General features: G+C 41.4%; 1 protein-coding gene across 4 annotated transcripts; it reads left to right on the forward strand.

Annotated features, from left to right (window-relative positions):
• Window positions 1-735: 735 nt before the first annotated feature.
• Window positions 736-17,165, forward strand: APOOL (apolipoprotein O like). Of its 4 annotated transcripts, none has more exons than XM_053374517.1 (9): window positions 736-842; window positions 8,613-8,714; window positions 10,823-10,942; window positions 13,618-13,672; window positions 13,951-14,049; window positions 15,251-15,342; window positions 15,608-15,721; window positions 16,725-16,905; window positions 16,996-17,165. In XM_053374517.1, exons 1-9 carry the CDS (start codon window positions 831-833, stop codon window positions 17,091-17,093), a joined length of 873 nt encoding a protein of 290 aa, XP_053230492.1. In that variant the 5' UTR covers window positions 736-830; the 3' UTR covers window positions 17,094-17,165. The 4 variants fall into 4 exon arrangements, with proteins under 4 accessions (XP_053230492.1, XP_053230493.1, XP_053230490.1 ...); XM_053374518.1 differs by lacking the exon at window positions 736-842 and adding an exon at window positions 862-976; XM_053374515.1 differs by lacking the exon at window positions 736-842 and adding an exon at window positions 5,961-6,030.
• The last annotated feature ends 586 nt before the right edge of the window (window positions 17,166-17,751 follow it).

A 17,751-nucleotide genomic window follows, 5' to 3' on the forward strand; every position in this document is an offset into this window, starting at 1 on the left:
TGAAGCAACTTTAACCCCGGGTATGACTGTACCTGAGTTGCTTGCCCAAGCCAGCACTGCCTAATTTTGTATCTTCTTTGGAGAACACATTACTGTATTAATACTATTAGGTATCTGTTCCAGAATGCATGAAAAGGGCATTCAAGTATATCTTGTTTTAGACCTGGAGTACATAACAAACCCAAAGATTCTTTTACCACAGAATACCAAAGCTTAATCCACACAGCAGGTAGCAATTTACTGGTGCAGCTTTTACATGAGTTGACAGATTACTGTATTTGCATTTTGTTGACTTTTAAGGTGTACGATTAACTGGACTATACAGTATATTGTTCCTGGCCACGTCAATCCCTGTTATTTTTGTTTGTTTGTCTTTACAATCAAGCGGTGTATAAAAAATTTAAGAAATAAAACAAACAAACGTAAGAAGTTCCATAGCTGAAACCCGGGAAAAGAGCGGGGGGGGGTAAAATAAGAACCCTCCAATACTGAGCTTGAGGGGACCGTTAGTATTGACGCTGTGTTAGGCAGCGCCCTATTCCTCCACGCCTAATCATCATCATCAGCAGCAGCAGCAGCCCGACGCCCCTCTTTGTACAAAAAGAAACATTTGCGGCTGGTGGACAACCAAAATCTTAACGTCTCCCTTCAGCAAATACCAACGACACCGGGAGGGGGAGGGGAAAGCACGCGTCATTTTCTCCTCTCCGCCAATCCCGCGGCGCTCTCCTGTTTAGTCCCGCCCACGCTGCTTTTTGACGTCTCTGACCGTTGGCGCCGTTGGTCGCGAGCGCTCGGCTGGTCGCCTCCTTCGAGTAGGAGGAGCCAAAATGGCGGCTAAGGTGAGTGGTTCCCCTCGTGTTTATCATCCTACCTTCTGCCCCCTCCTCTGCCCTGCCTCCCCTCCCAGGAAAGGCTTCGTGAGGCACCCTCCTTTTGAGTGGGCAGCGCTTAAAGGGCACAGATGGCATACAGCGTGAGCTTTTCCCTTCGTTTAATGGACGCCTTAACTTTCTTGAATGCGGTCGTGGAGATGCGAGGGGCGCCTGAGCATGTGCAGAGCGCCCCCGCTTCCATGCCTCATAGCACGTATGGCCCAGCTTTCCCCCGCTCTCCCCGTAGACTCAAGGTAGTGGACACGGTTTCTTTCTCCCCCTCCCTCTGCCTCCCCCCCCCCCAATCTCATTTGAATCTCCACAAACAACCCTGTGAGATTGCTCAGGCTCTTAAGAGACAATACTCGGCCCAGTGAGGACCCTGGTCTCCTAGGGGCTGGTCTGACACCCACCTGGGTGGCCTAGGGCTGATGGGAATTGTAGTCCAAAGCCTCTGGACACCTCCAGGTTGGGAAAGGCTGCAACCACCATGCTGCTCAGCTGGTGGAACTAGGTGTGGCTTGGCAATGCATTGTTATTGTTATATTATTACTGTGTTTTCTTTTGGTTGTTTAACAGTAACAGTCACAAAACTACATCCCACTACAGTGGAACCTCGGGTTGCGGATGTAATCCGTGACGGAGGCACGTCCGCAACCTGCAGCGTTCGTAACCTGCAGCGCCACATCTGTGCATGTGCGTGATGCGACTTGACATTTCTGTGCTTGCACGAAGTGCAATTTAGCGCTTCTGCACAAGCGGCGAAACCCTGAAGTAACCCTTTCCAGTACTTCCGGGTTTCCCGCGGTCCGCAACCTGAAAACACATAACCCGAAGCGTCTGTAACCCAAGATACCACTGTACTCCCCACTTTGGCACAGCTGAAATGAATAGGACTTTGGGTAACCAGGAATGGATCCATGAACTGTCTGACTGTGTGGAACTCGTATTCAGTTATGACACTAAATATATATATATATTTTTTCTGGGCTCGGAATTCTCTTATTCGATCTCTCTTGCATCTGGCTCTGGCTGGTGGATTTATCGGCTCTAGCAAGCAAAGCAGATCCTATTCTGCCTGCCTTTGCTCTTAAAAAGTCCCAACTCTGAAAAAGAAAAGTCCCAACTCTGCTTCTTTCCTACTGCTGCAGCTTCAGCGAGGAAATCTTAAGTGCTCTCAGGTTCTTATAAAGCTGCTGTTGAGTTTTAGGCATAGTCCTGAAAACGAAAGAGTGTCTGAGCAGGTGCAGAGTTCTGCCTCCTGTGTCCACTCTGTTCTGTCGCTTTCCTTCTACTCCCTAGTGGGAAAATGTGTAGCAATTCTTAGAACTGCTGGACATTAAAGACTAGTTGTTAAGATGACGAAAGTATCTGAACATGTGTGGTTCCATCTCCATCTTCTTCTTCTGAATAACTGCTGAATAACAGATACAAATCTCAAAATTGAGTGATGATCTGTGATCAGACTTTTCAAATAGAAAAAAAATCTTCAAACCCCGGTCTTAAATTATTGGGGATCATGCTAAAAGTTAAATGTTTTCATCACATTTATAATATTATATGCACCTTAAAACATCTTAAGATTACACCCAAACCTAAAAGTACAAACAACCTAAAAGTTGTTTGTACTTCTATAAGCCCTCTTGTGTTTGGATGGTGTCATTTTTTGCTATATGGGATCCACAATCAAAAAATGAGTTTGCTATTAGCATATAGCAAGAGTGGCTAAGTTGCAGCATGCAGACTGGATCTATTCTTCCCCAAAAGGATGGGTAAGTGGGTATGTCCTCCAAGATCCCCAGTGATTTTGCAATTTAAGATGAAAAATAATAATCTTAATGTAATTTCCACTGTAGTGCTGTGGAGTTTCCTCTGTGGGACTGGAAGGGCTGCCAGCTTTCCAAAAAAATGTGTGCCTCTGGTTCAGCATACCTTGCAAAGGCACCTCTTGTCTCTCGAGCGCCACATAATGCACTTGTAAGGAACTGATCTTTGAGTGGCAACTCCTCACATTCTGGAGCTCCCTGCCCACTGACAGCAGGCAGGCACTTTCATTGAACACTTTTTGGTGCCTGCAAAAAACTTTTTGTTTAGTCAAACTTGCTCTTACTCATTTTGCATTTTTATAAACCTTTTAACAATTATTTTTATTGACAATTTTAATGTATATTTTATATTATTTGTAAAGGTTTTGCTTACAGTTAAGTGGTATGAAAATTTTGTTAAGCAAATAAATCAGAGCTTTCCAAACTGTGTGTCGCGACATGTTCATGTATCAGCTGCAGTGTGTAGGTGTGTCATGCAAATGCAGCTCACTCTCCTGCCGGGGCTGGAAAAGGGTTAGTTTAACCTCCGGTTTGCTATTAAAACTGAATTACTGTGTTTCAAAATGATGCAGGTCTAAAAAATGTGTCACTAACATGAAAAGTTGGGAAAGCTCTGAAATAAAAATAGTGTGGGGCATGAAGGTTATAGTGTTCAGGGAACAGGAAGGTGCACTTCTTCCTGTTTCCCGAGCCCTGAAACATTATTTCAGTGGTACCACCCCAGGGGGAGAAGAGGCTCTCTTTGCAAGGTAAGTGAGGGTTTTCAATCCCCAGCACACTTCTTGGGACCTCTCCTCACAGCCCAGCGATGGAAGCAAAGCTCTCCTGCTCCACTGCTAATCAGCGGAAGAGCTGTGTGGGGCAATGCTATCTGCCTGTGTGAGTGAATGAATGTGTGAGCCTCCCTTTGTGTATACAGTGGTACCTCGGGGCCTCCTGCTGCCGCCGTGCCGCCAAAGCACAATTTCTGTTCTCATCCTGAAGCAAAGTTCTTAACCTGAAGCATTATTTCTGGGTTAGCAGAGTCTGTAACCTGAAGTGTATGTAACCTGAAGCGTATGTAACCCAAGGTACCACTGTACAGTGGTACCTCGGGTTACAGACACTTCAGGTTACAGACTCTGCTAACCCAGAAATAGTACCTCAGATTAAGAACTTTGCTTCAGGATGAGAACAAAAATCGCACATCGGCAGCGGGACACCCATTAGCTAAAGTAGTGCTTCAGGTTAAGAACAGTTTCAGGTTAAGAACGGACCTCCAGAACGAATTAAGTTCTTAACCCGAGGTACCACTGTATGTGGTATGTGTATTGGCCATTTAGGCCAAGCCCATAGATGGCATGCTGCCCTCAGAGGGTTGACAAAACTTCAGTGAGCTCCTCAAGCAAAAAAAAAAAAAAAAAAAAAAGGCTAGCCACCCTGTAGTTAAATGTTGCTCCAGTTTGAGCCCTCCGAAATGCAGCTAAAACAAAGTCATCCCCTGAGGCAGGATCTGGCTGAGCCTTGCCATTTTAATAGTTCTTTTCTGAATAAATCTTTCTTTTCAATAAACTGATTCAAAATAATTACTGGGCAGTGAAGTGATGTACAGTATCATTTTGTTAGTCGTTGCACAGTTGACTTCAGTAGACCTTCCAAAGCAGAGCAATTAGTGTCATTCAAGAATTGAGCTAATTCCAAAAGTCACAGCACAGTTCCTAGCCCTTTAAGTAGAGTGGAATGTGTGTTATAATACATACAGCTTTGTTTAACAATTTGAATTAAAAAAAACCAAAACACTCCCACACAGTCTGCTCACTGAGTGCTGCTGTTTCCAAACATGTTTGTCATGTGACAAAATAGACATTTGAGCAATTTTGACACAACACTGCACAAGAGCATAACTGTTTTTTATTCTACAGCCACCTGAGGAAATGGTAGTGTGTGAAACATCTATTCCTCTCCCAGAGCTTCAGTTTCCAGAGTTCCCTGGGAAGAGGGATTGATTTTAAACTGCTCTGGGCATTGTCACCCTGTGAGGAGAATAGGGGTTTCCTAATGATTCTCAGCACCCATAGCAAACTACAGTTCCTGCAATTCTTTGGGGGAAGCCATGGCTGTTCAAGTGTCATCATAGTGTTTTAAACATGATGCAGGTGTGGCCTTTATCCTTCCACAACTCTTTCATACTTGTGGCTTTGGAAGATACAAGTTAAGTTGCAGAGTGGGTATCTGGGCAGAGAGTCCTTTCACATGCTTTCTGTCCTTCATCCCTTAAGTACTTACTTCATTATTCGGCTCTCCCAAGAAACATAAAATGTGAACTTATTTCCTCTAGCTATAAATTACATATTCGAGTTGCAGCCACTCTTATGCACCTTAACATCAAAAGAGCAGAGAAATCTCCTATCTTGCAGGCCAATTCTGGATACAAGGATACATTTTTATCACACTTGATATTTAAATGACTAGATAAAATTTGGCTGAGAGCATTTTATCACTTTATAAGTCAGATTCTGAACGTTTACCACATTTATCACACATGCGCCTTCTCCTGAGTTAATCATTTCATTCTGCTGTATTCTTCCTAATACTCTTTCTATGCTCCTGCTCATTAATGTTCAGGGACTTCAAAGTGTGAGAGTTAATTGCTCTTAGGGGATGGGCAATACTCCCCCCTTTTCTGCATGCTTAAAAAAAAAAAGAAATCACACAGTTGACAGTCCTGGTATAATTTCAGAATGCCATTTTCTTTTGTGCTTTTCCATCAAATATCTAATTTTTGTATTTTTCTTTCCCCCCTGTGCTTCATTTGTCCGCCCCTCTGTCTATTCCTGCAACACGGTCAGTTTGCTTCATTGTCTCTTTCTTTTTCTGCTGTAGCTAGCTTGATACTTTACATCCCAAATGAGGAGCATTTGACCCTCCAGATGTTGCCAGACTACAACTCTTATCATCTCATGTTTCAGTCCTTTTAAATATTTTATTTTTAAATTGTTGTAGCCCACCTGGGCCTCAACATGGAGAAATCAAATAAATAATAATGTTGATTTGTGGAAAAGATCGCCAGAAATGCATTCTGTTGGGAGGAGACTTTAATCCACAAATTAGTTAAACTTGGTGTCCTTAGATTCAACTATTGGCTCCATTCCTCAATGGCTGTATTTGCATATCACTGTAAACTATGGTTAATGGTTTGACAAACAAATTTCATCGTGAAGCCAGGTATTGGTTGCTGCCTTGCCAATTATGGTTTGAGTGAAACAAACCACAATTCTCATAAGTCAGAGATTTTGGCTTGTTGATCACACACGGAAAAAATGAAAGTGCATGTGATATCAACATTATTGGTAAGTCATTAGTGGTTTGCGATGATGTCTGAACTGGGCTAGTGTGGGAATTAATAAATACAACACAGTAATAAAACCTTCATTAAAATCCAGTACAGCTTCCTTAAATTGTAACTTGACTATGGGGCTTATTAAGCATCAACCCATGATAAAAAATGCAGTAAAAATGGTTTGTTATGCTAATTCACCTCCACTGGCATTTTATCCTTAAAGAGGTGAGAGCATAAGACATTTCCTGGTAGGAATGAAATTGATTATTAGAGGGGAAGAGGAGATGCAGCACTTGGAGGAAGTAGTTTCCAGAGATGCAACATAATAGGGAATGGATAGCATATTGCAGAGAGAAGGTAACTGACACAAGCTGCATACATGCTATCCATTTAAAGTACATAACTTCCCTGAAAGAATCCTAGGGACTAGTTTATTAAGTGTGCTAGTAATTGCAGCTCTGAGAAGTAAACTACAGTTCCCAGGATTCTTTGTGTTAAGCCATGTGCGTTATGGTGTGTGCGCATATTTGTAGAATTCACTGCCACAATAAAATGTGGTGGCTGTTGGCTTAGAAGGCTTTCCAATGACAATTTCATAGGCTAACATTTCCATTCAGTATTTATTGAGTAGCAGTAAGTACTATTAGAGGGATGGGTGGTGCTGTGGGTTAAACCACAGAGCCTAGGACTTGCCAATCAGAAGGTCAGCGGCTTGAATCCCCGTGAGCGGGTGAGCTCCCGTTGCTCGGTCCCTCCTCCTGCCAACCTAGCAATTCGAAAGCACGTCAAAGTGCAAGTAGATAAATAGGTACAGCTCTGGCGGGAAGGTAAACGGCGTTTCTGTGCGTTGCTCTGGTTCGCCAGAAGTGGCTTAGTCATGCTGGCCACATGACCCGGAAGCTGTACGCCGGCTCCCTCGGCCAGTAAAGCGAGATGAGCGCTGCAACCCCAGAGTTGGCCATGACTGGACCTAATGGTCAGGGGTCCCTTTAAGTACTATTGCAGAGCAACACTGGATGAAAGTTCCTGTTTTCTTGCCCAGCTGCTTAACTCTCTGGAAGCAGTTGGTAGAGCATAAGACTCTTAATCGCAGGGTCATGGGTTCAGGCCCCACACTGGGCAAAATATTCCTGCATTGCAGGGGGTTGGACTAAATCAGGGGTCAGCAAACTTTTTCAGCAGTCCACTGTTCCTCAGACCTTGTGGGGGGACGGATTATATTTGAAGGGAAAAAATGAACGAATTCCTATGCCCCACAAATAACCCAGAGATGCATTTTAAATAAAAGCACACATTCTACTCATGTAAAAACACCAGGCAGGCCCCACAAATAACCCAGAGGTGCATTTTAAATAAAAGCACACATTATACTCATGTAAAAACACCAGGCAGGCCCCACAAATAACACAGAGTTGCATTTTAAATAAAAGGACACATTCTACTCATTCCCGGACCATCTACTCATTCCCGGACCGTCCACTGGCCAGATTTAGAAGGTGATTGGGCCGGATCCGGCCCCCGTGCCTTAGTTTGCCTATCCATGGACTAGGCTAGATGATCCTTGTGGTCCCTTCCAACTCTACATTTCTGTGATCAGGCTTCACAGATTGTTGGTCTAATTGAGCAATGCTCTTCCACTCATTTCCATGTTTTTTTGTCTTCTTGAGGTCTCAAAACTTTGACCTTTTTAATGAATATATATTTTAAAACGTTCTTGCTAGATTCTGTAAACGCCATTTGAGCATTAGAGAGCAGACTTCTGTGTAGCATCCTCATTCATGCCTATACCTTTAAGGCAGTTTTGCTTCCACTAAATGTTGTTAAAATATGAACATAGGAAGCTGTCTGATATTGAGTGAGGCCTTGGGGGTCCATCTAGTTCAGCATTGTCTACACTGATTGCAGTGGTTCTCTAGGCTTTCTTTCTCAGCCCTGCCTTTAAGACATCAGGGATTGAACCTGTGACCATCTGCATACAAGACAGATGCTCTCCCACTGAGCTGTGCCCCTTCCTTCATCTTGGGAGATATTTTAGGTATTTTTTAATTCCAAGGATTTCTACAGTGATCCTGCATTTTACCAGCACTTTATTGCAGCAGACCATGCATAATGCATCTTCAGTGTACACATGGTGCTTCACAGTGACAAATATTTTTTAAAATGTGAGTCCCTGCACCAAGAAGCTTAGGACCACATCACAAGTAATATTCCTGAAAAGCGTATTTTAAGGAAACAGTTCAATAAATTATAGTAAGCAACTTCCTTGGTACCCAAAAATGATTAGTTTGAACAACCTGAACATTTGCAATTTGGAAACCTTTTCTACACCTACCGCCCCCCCTCGCAGTGAGAATGTTTATGTTTCTTAAAATGCTTTTGTATACATTTTTTTTAATTCTGTATTTTCCTATATCAGATGTATGAAAAACAATAATTTATTTTGCCTATACCCTTTAGCAGACTTAGCTGGTTAATGGATATTGTTGTTGAACTTGGTCTGAATATTGATGAACATGTGCATTTATTCATTCATTCATTTATTTGCTATTCAGCGATTAAGCTTCTTTCTTTCTACCCCGCCCCTGCCCCCAGATAGCAAAATGGGTGGCTTTTCCTACAGCCTTGGCAGGTGCATCTATTGTACATGCTGCATCTGAAGAGGAACCAGAATCTCGTCGCATGAAGGCACATCAGGTAGGATTTGTATGACCTCTTTAAAAATTGAATGAGCAGAAGCACCTAGGTACAGTGAAGGCTTTCTTCTGAATTTTGTTTCACAGGAAACAGAACTATATAATAGAATGCAACAAGTGATATAGTAAAATAATAATAATAATGTTGTGATGATGATGATTCTCGATGCTGCATCACTTACCATTGCAGATGATCCAAAAATGGAGGACTGAAAAGATAAGCTAATGCAAATACATAATATAATTTAAAGCTGAAGAGAAGCATTCCTTCTATAGTTTCAATGTTCATTTGCTGAGAACTGTTTCTTATGTAGCCAAGGTAGTACCGCTCACACAAGAAGGGGATACCCTCAAATTTTGGAGAGCCCAAAGGTTTGCATTTTTAAAAAACCTGGGAGAGGGAGAGCCCAATAAGGACTGAGTGTGTGCTCAGTGTCTACAGAATGCTAAGTGATAGGGAGGGTATGGAACACCAGGGGCAGAGGCTATGCAGTGCAGCAGCTGGAATATTGAACAGCAGCACTCCACAGCGCAACATTTTGTTGCAAGTCCCACTTGGAAGACTGAATCACATTTGTACTTAAATTTACTGTGGCTTTTGTATTAATGCACGGGGTTTTTTTGAGGGGGGGAGAGATTTGGTTTGCTTTCATCTTTGCTTTATTTATGCTTGATTGTTATCAATCTAGGTATGATGAACTTAAGAAGAGGGCAGTATACTGCAGCAACAAGCTCCACTACCATCTCTTGACTTCAACACATTCATCATGTCTTGTGTACAGAGCCTACATATATACACTCTAACGTCTCCTGCACTCTGTACGTTAGGTACACAGAGCGCATAGAGACCAGCATGAGGGCCTGCTACTGTGCTCCAGCTCCCTACTCTACATATTCTTTGTGTAGGGCTAAAGAAGATTATGTTCTTAATTTCCACCCCACTTGGAGGCTTAAAACTTAGGACAACTGCTGCTGACATATGGTCCAAAGCACAGCAGTCACATTGGACAAGGTGTTCTGTGCGACTCGGAAGTGTTCATACAAGAGTGAGCCTTCCCAGCTACACCATGAAGCTGGTGGTAATCTGCACCACCATTTGCACTGCTCAAGGATGATGGAGATAGCACTAGGCCAAGGGTATCCAATATGGTGCCTTCCAGGTATTGTTGGACTAAAACTTGCTTCACAGCCACTGCCCATGCTGGCTGGGGCTGATGGGAGTTGGCATCTGACAATATCGGGGGGGACGGACCACACTGGCTACACCCGCAGTAGACCAGTGGTTCTCAAACTGTGTTCTGAGGGATCTTTAGGTTCGTCAATGAGAAAGTTGGTAATGGCTGGCAAGCTTCACTGAAAAACTGCTTGTCTGCCACTACCAATTTCTCCTGCAGATGCAGTGGGGTTTTGGATGCATTTGAAAGACAACTCTTGGTTCATTCAAGTTAGGTGCTAGCTCAGCTGATCATAGTACCCCAGAACACAACCCTGAACCCTGTGCTGCATACAGGTATTATGTGGTAGAGATGGCTATAGCTCAGTGACAGAGCATCTGCTTTGCGTGCAAAAGGTCCCAGGTTCAGTCCCCATCATTTCCAAGTAGGGCTGGGAGAGACCCTATCTGAAACTCTAAAGGCCCATTTCCAGTCAATGTAGACAATACCGAGCTAGATGGACCACTTTCTATGTTGCTAGATGTGCTGGGGACTTCAACAGCCATGTTGAAATGGAAGGAATTCTATGAAAGTAGAATCCACTGCATTAGATGACTTAAGCTCAGATCCCTGTGTGTGTGTCATTTCCCTGATCATCCATATCCATGGCAAAATGTTGGGGTCAATTTACTGGCACTTAATGACCATACATGCCTACTTACACACAGAAGTCTTTGGATCTAACCTTTTATCCAGTAGATGTTCGTATCCAAAGTAGTTGTGGATGTAGAACAACTCTTATATTCATGCAAGTCTTGTACTACACAGGCAAATTTTGCTGGATTGAGGCCATGGATAAAATAATCCCATTCCAAGTATGTGGATTGCCCCTCCCTTTTCATGGTTTTCCCAAGACGAGCTTTGCTATAACTCCTATCCCCCCATTTCCTTCCAGCTTCCTATTTATAATGCACCACCTCTTAATTCAAGATACATTGATGAAAAGCCTGGCCGCTTGCAAAGTAGGATTTCATCAGTAAGAAACACAACAAGTTACTATGTCAATGGGTGCAAGGTAAGAATATTACTTAATTTAATAGATCAAGAATTCTCATACATGTCTTGCCATAAGTGAGCAATTGGATCAATTGGAGTCAGCATGGAATAAGATTTCTATGAATTAGTTCACTTCAGGATTTCCAGTGCATTTTGAGTTCAGAGTTCTTAGTCAAACCCGTAAGAAGAGAAGTAACATATTCAAACACTCTTAAAAAACCTTCTGCCTAGGAAGTTGCCCTTTTGGTAGAAGAAAAGAATGATGTTCCTGCTTTAGGTTTGCTTTGTGTTATTTGGACCAACCTTTTTATGCCCACCAGTCAGTAATTTCTCTTTATTTTTGTTGTGTTTCAAAGCTTGGAGTGTAGTGACCTCTTGTGGTGTAAAGTTTTGCTCACAAAACACCAGTGCAAAATAAACTGAAATGTATCATTGTGAAACACACAATATATTTCCCACTGTGATGTCCCAAACTCTATTCCTTATTCGTTCCTGCAATATGTTATTTCAGCTGAAATAAATAACAGATGGTAGGGGAGGGAAAACTGAAGGGAAGATGAAGGTAGAGCATTGGGGAGGAGTTTTCCAAAACATTTTGCCTCTTGTTGAAATCAATGAGAGGGCAGTAAATGTAATTTCTCCTTCTTGACACATTCCCAAAATGCCATCAGAATGCTTCCTCTTTGGCCTCTCTGAGGTTGGAGAGGAACCAGCTGCAGACCTTTCTGCAACCACAGGCAAAAGGCTTCCAACTATGGATCTTCCTTCCTGAGAGCAGACCTCTCTCTGTTTTCAGTCTGATGAAACTTTGGTCCCTAAGATGTCCTCCCAGAGACTATAGGAGTGCAGAGTTAGGATCTACTATATATTTTAGAAAGTTGCACTATGCATTTGGATACCTCTTAAGATATCTTACCTAAGTTTTGTGCGCTAGTTCCTAAGATCAAGGAGCAGTTTTTCGTTTATGTTTGGATACAGTTGAATGCCATTTTAAATCAAGATTGTGGACTGAACCTTTTAAAAAAGATTTTATGGTTTCTTGGAATTCCTGAGCACCAGGTAGAAGGCAGCTTGTCCTAAATAAAGAAATATAATACATAAGATGTCCACCTATAAATTGGTGCTGATGCATAAGAATGTTTACATCTTCTGGTGGTGCTAGAAAATATGATGTATCAAAAGGGCTCAATCAGAAAACCTCAAACACCTTATAAATGTAGCTTGTGCTATGCCAGTGGATTAATGCAATGAAATAACGATTTCCTGTTATGTTTGTCTATCAGTAGTTATGATGGAAGGCAAGGGGGATGTGTGTTTGTATTTTATTTTGTTTGTATTTATATCCCATCTGTTTGTCTGATAACAGGCAACTGAGACAGCTGACAACATGGGGAAATTAATGCACAATAAAATAATAGGATGTGAATCTTAACAGCAGATGGTTCAGAAAGGCTAAGTTTATTTATTATTTGTGGCCTGGATCCAAAGCACCATGTGACTAGTTTTGCATGCCCAAGTGTGTTTGGATATATGATTCACAAAAAGCAACCCCCCCCGCCCAAAAGGTATGGCAGACTTCTTCCAAAACAGAAGTTTCATAAGCACCTGGTGTGTGGGGCTGCTCTTCAAAGGGGACATGTTCAAAATTCCACACACATATAAGGCCTTGGGCATACCTAATTAAAATATCTTCTTGGATCCCAGCCATTATTCAGTTTGGAGTATATGTGGGAGGGGAAGTGATTTTTACACAGCCTTGCTCCCTCTGACATTGAATGAGTTACTGTTGGTAATGCAATGTGTACCACAGTGTAAATTAATAAAGCTGCCTTTTGTTTTTCTCTAGCTGAATAACTTTCCTATGTAAAGAGATCAAAAGTTTCATATTGAATATATTGTACACTGCACATGCTATAGCAGAGTCACCATGTGGCACCCACAAAGGCCTTCCCCGGAACCCATGAGGTTCCCTGCTCCTCTGCTTGCTGAAATTAGGCTTGAAGTATTATTTTGTAGCCAATAGAAAAGGTTGTGGGGGTATTTGGTTGTGGGGTGTGTGTCATTGATAGTTTATCAGACTTACAAATGTGGCCACGGATCCAAAAAAGTTTGCAACCCTTGCTACAGTAATATTTTGCAGCATTGGGTACAGGGCATTAATAAAATATGGCACTATTTGCCCCCTACTTGCATCATATATACTGGTTCCAAATCCACAGAAGCAGCAGCACAGTAGGAGTCTCCTCCTGCCCCACCACCAAAGAAGTGATAGCTGTGAAAAATTTGTCATTACCAGCTATTAGATTGTTGGGGAAAGTCATGGGCTCAATCCAACACTTGCTTTTCTCTTGCCCTGCCTAAGACGTGATGTTGGTATTGCTGATGTTTGCTGGACTACAGCTCCCATCATCCCTGAGCATTGAGCATTCTAGATGGAGTTGGACACAGGTCTCCACCCCATTGTTAAGTGATTCAGGAACATTGCACTTAAATCTGCCTCTTTTCCTCCACCTCCATGTTCCACTTGCTGATCAGTTATACTAAATTCAAAGAGTTGAATTACAAAGTGGGAAAATTTCCAGTGTTTTGTCTCCAACTGTTTGTCAGTGTGATTGTTTGATAAATATTAGGAGTTTTTAAGACAGTTGCATAAATATCAGATGGGGAAAATTATATTTTACTTTGTTTGTGCAGGATGCTTATCTCTTTGTCAAAAATGGGATAATATCATCTGTACAGTTTGGAAAAGGTGAGTGAGTATGTGCAAAGATTAAATCTTTCATTTCTTTGTTCTTGGCCATGCAAATTACAAACCTTCTTAAAATGAGGCGACATTCCAGATTTTCGTATAAATATTTTATATTTTCTTATAAATATTTTGCCCCACTGTAAATACAGCACAGTTAACAAAGTCTGAATTTGTATGAAGTAATCATTTCTACATCCAATTACAAATAAATTATTATTTTTATTAATTCTTAGAAAATAATATTCAGGCTTAGCAAATCTTGCTTTTGTTTTTTTAAGATGCCTATGTTTACCTGAAGAATCCACCTCCAGAATTCCTTCCCAAAGTTGGTGTGATTACAGTTTCAGGACTGACTGGGCTAGTCCTTGCAAGAAAAGGTAAGGGATTACATGCTTATAAGTTACTGTTATTATTATTAGTATTAATTTATTAATCACCTTCTGTACAAACATGTCAAAACAATTCACATTAAAACAGAAAAAACAGTTTATAACTCATACACATAATCTCCCCCATTACATTTAAAACAAAACTAAGAGAGTACAAAATACACACTTATGGCAAAGACCCATTTATCCAACTGGGAAAACCTCCTAAAACAAAAAATAGTCTCCAGTTGTTTGCAGATAGTGGGGCACCTGTTGTATTTCAACAAGAATGCTATCAACAGAACAGGAGCCAGCCCAGGCAAGCTGCTTAATGAATGGGGAGAGGCACAAAATGTCTATCCAACTCCATCAAATGTGTTTGTAGCAAGGTTTAACAGAGGGGTAGGGAGGCCCTTCACCTATGTCTTATACTGGGTTAGCAAGCTGCCCTGTGGTCTCCCCACCCCTGGTTAAACATTTTTGCAGTCAGGTTCAATAGAGGAAGGAGAGTGCTTTACAAAACAGTTTAGCAACTGGTGAGCAAGGAGAGGGAGCAGGTGGGTAAGATACAAAGGGAGGGAGGGTTAGTCATATGTTGGGGGAAGCCAGTTGATGAGGTGGGGTTGGTGAATGGAGGTGTGTGTGTATTTTTGTGTGTGTGTCTGTGTGTGTGTGTTGCTTCCTTGCCACATTGGAATGTGGATCCTAATGCAGATGGTTACAAAGCTTGCTGTCCTGTGCACCTACCCCACTGTAAGTTTAATACATCCAAGTAGAATCATGAGGATGCATGCAATGGAACACATAGTACAGCCTTATGCCTAGTAGTCTGTAACTGTATCCAGATTCAGATGCTTTTGCAGCCTCATTCCCATTAAGAACAGAAGAGATGGGCAGTGTTGATACAGGCTGAAGATAGTTCACTTGACTGAATGCTTGTCTATATAAAAATATTGCTTATACATTGGAAGCCAGTGTGGAGCCTAGCCTTCTCAATATGATAGTTTTTGCTTAATGTTGCTTAAATCAGAGATGGGCAACCGATGGCCCTCTAGATGTTGCTGGGCTACACAACCTGTCATCTTTGGGATAGGACCTTGTCATCATTGGCCATGCTGGCTGGAACTGATGAGAGCTGTAATCCAGTAGCATCTGCAGGGCTGCAGGTTCCTGGTCACTGCCTTATATGGTTGATTGATTGATTTTGCAGGATCTAGATTTAAGAAGATTTGCTATCCCTTTGGACTCTGCACATTGGGCATATCTGTTTGCTATCCAGCTCAGTCAGTAATTATTGCAAAGGTGAGTTCTACTAAATGGTGTATGAATGCTTTCCTTTTTATTGTTTAAAAATCTTGCCACTTGTTCATCACACTTTAGCATTTTAAATTGGAAAATTCTTTAAAGTTTAAAAGCACTAATAGATTGCTATCTATAATTGCGTTTGTTCTTTCTTTCACTGTTGGCTGAATCACAGTTCATTGGAGAAGTCTTGTTAGCCTTGCCTATGCTACAATATTTTTAAAACTGGTTGTTCAGTACAATAACATTTCTAATATTAAACTAGGTAATAGGTGGAAAGGCCTATGCTGCAAGCCATAAAACCTATGAAGCAATAGGATCGCTATGGACCAAAAAGTCCACTACAGAAGTTCTACTCACCCAGGATAAAGATACTCAGGTAGGTTCTTTTCCAAAATCTACCCTTTAGCAGCATGGGCAAGTTATCTTTCTTTGATCTACATTGTGTTTGAAACACATGCATAAAAACAATAGTGTTGCAGATATCCAGCATCATTATTTTTCAGCCTTTGAACTTCCAAACGTGCAACAGATTTTTATATACTATATATAGTAGACTGGTTTGGAGACTGATAGATACTCTGCACATGTTAAGAGACATATTTTTGCTATTATTTGTGTGTATTTTTAAATAATTTTTATTAAATTAAAAATAGTTATACAAAATTCTGCAAAATATAGAGTGTTATCAAACAGTATCTGGTGGCAATTATACATTGACCACATAAAATTATGGATCACTGTCAAACAAAAATAAGACATGAAGTAAACCAAAATAAATAAACCATGGGCATATGAATGGATGGAAGGTAGTGACTAGAAATATTTATAGCATAGACATAATGGTTAAACAAGACAGGGTTATGAAACATGGACCCTATTACACCAATGGAAAGTATTTTAACGGGCACAATGACTATCAGCCATATTCATTTGTAAGCCAAGGAGGATCCTCAGCCAATTTGCTATTATTTTCTTATTTATGCACTGCTATCCATGTGCATGACATTTTACATAGCAATATTAAGCAAAAGACAAGCCACCAATCTGTGGGGGAAAGACTGTAGCACAGTCTCTGCATTGAGAAGGTCCAGAATTGAATCCCTGGCGTCTCCAGGGCTGGAAAAGACTCCTATCTGAAACCTTGTAGAGCAGTACTTGCCAGCCTGGTGTCTTCCAGATGCTTTGCACCAGAGCTGGGGCTGGGGAAGTGGGCAGCAGAGGGCACCAGATTGCTGAAAGCTAGTGTAGGCATTACTGGGTGATGGATCATTGATTTGACTCTAGTATAAGGCAACTTCCTATGTTACAAGGAGTGTTCTACCTAAATTTAGATTTGGCAATATCAGGCTAATTTTACAATTTAGTCATTATTTCAACAGCAGCAAGTACTTGGAGCAGTTCCAGGAACAGACCATATTGTCTCAGAAGCTCGGAAGATAGCCCTTGAATCAGAAGAAAAGGTGAAATCATCACAAATGCAATTTCATGCAGAGAAGACACTTCCGCAGACAGATTCTGTTCCTTTGATAGCTGAAGCGAAACCGCCAAGTGTGAGATCAGGTATGAATAACCAGGAACTGTCCTGAAGATCTTAAGTGAGAAGACAGTGCCAAACACATACACACACTAACACCTTTTTATACTTAACAGATGTGTTGAAGGCAACAAAGTTTAAACCAGACCCCAGCCTCATGGACCATGGCCAGTCCAGCCCAGAAGATGTGGATATGTACAGTACCAGAAGCTAACAGAGCACAAACTCCCAAAAATTTTGGATTACAATAATGATGGGAGATTAAAATGGGGGAAGTTGTGATCTATATGGTGGTATTTGATCAGGTAATTCTTCAACCTGATCTTTAACTGCACAGCCTTTCCACTTATCATTTTTCCCCCTATTACTTATTGCTACAAGTGTTCTTTTAATTTTTGGAAATCACGAGACAGCCAAAGGGTTTCAGATGAGATTGTCATTGTCAAGCTGGCTATTAATGTAAATCACTTGGAGAAACAGATTTCTGTGCCACTCCTGCACAGATAACGAAGTGATAATGAAAAGAGAAATATTTAAACTTCTTTTCCTTGGGCTTATCTTTAGTCCAGGAGATGTGGCTGCTCCACACTGTAGCACTTTGCTAATATGCTGGCCTTTAAAAACTTGCTGTCATTCAGAGGAAAAGGGGGAAACATATTGATAATTATAGTTTATGGATATATAGGTATATATATAATTAAAAATGCATTTCCCAAACTGCTTGCTGTGGAGGTGTTTTGGTAGCTTCATACAGGACATGAATTTTCATCTGCTTTCTACAGTCCTTGTGTAGTAGCGAAGCAGGAATTTGCATATAACCCCTGCAGAAGATACCGAGGCTATGTTCGCAGTTGTGAACGCAGGTATTTTCC

This window comes from Podarcis raffonei, chromosome Z (assembly GCF_027172205.1).
Source record: "Podarcis raffonei isolate rPodRaf1 chromosome Z, rPodRaf1.pri, whole genome shotgun sequence".
NCBI classification, from domain to species: domain Eukaryota; kingdom Metazoa; phylum Chordata; class Lepidosauria; order Squamata; family Lacertidae; genus Podarcis; species Podarcis raffonei.

Bases quoted from the DNA above. Each gene is read 5' to 3' on its own strand.
- APOOL (XM_053374515.1), top strand. From the start codon at position 6,001: ATGAAAGTGCATGTGATATCAACATTATTG. The intron at 13,673-13,950 runs GTGAGTGAGTAT...TGTTTTTTTAAG, and splicing joins ATCTGTACAGTTTGGAAAAG to ATGCCTATGTTTACCTGAAG. The intron at 15,343-15,607 runs GTGAGTTCTACT...ATATTAAACTAG, and splicing joins AGTCAGTAATTATTGCAAAG to GTAATAGGTGGAAAGGCCTA.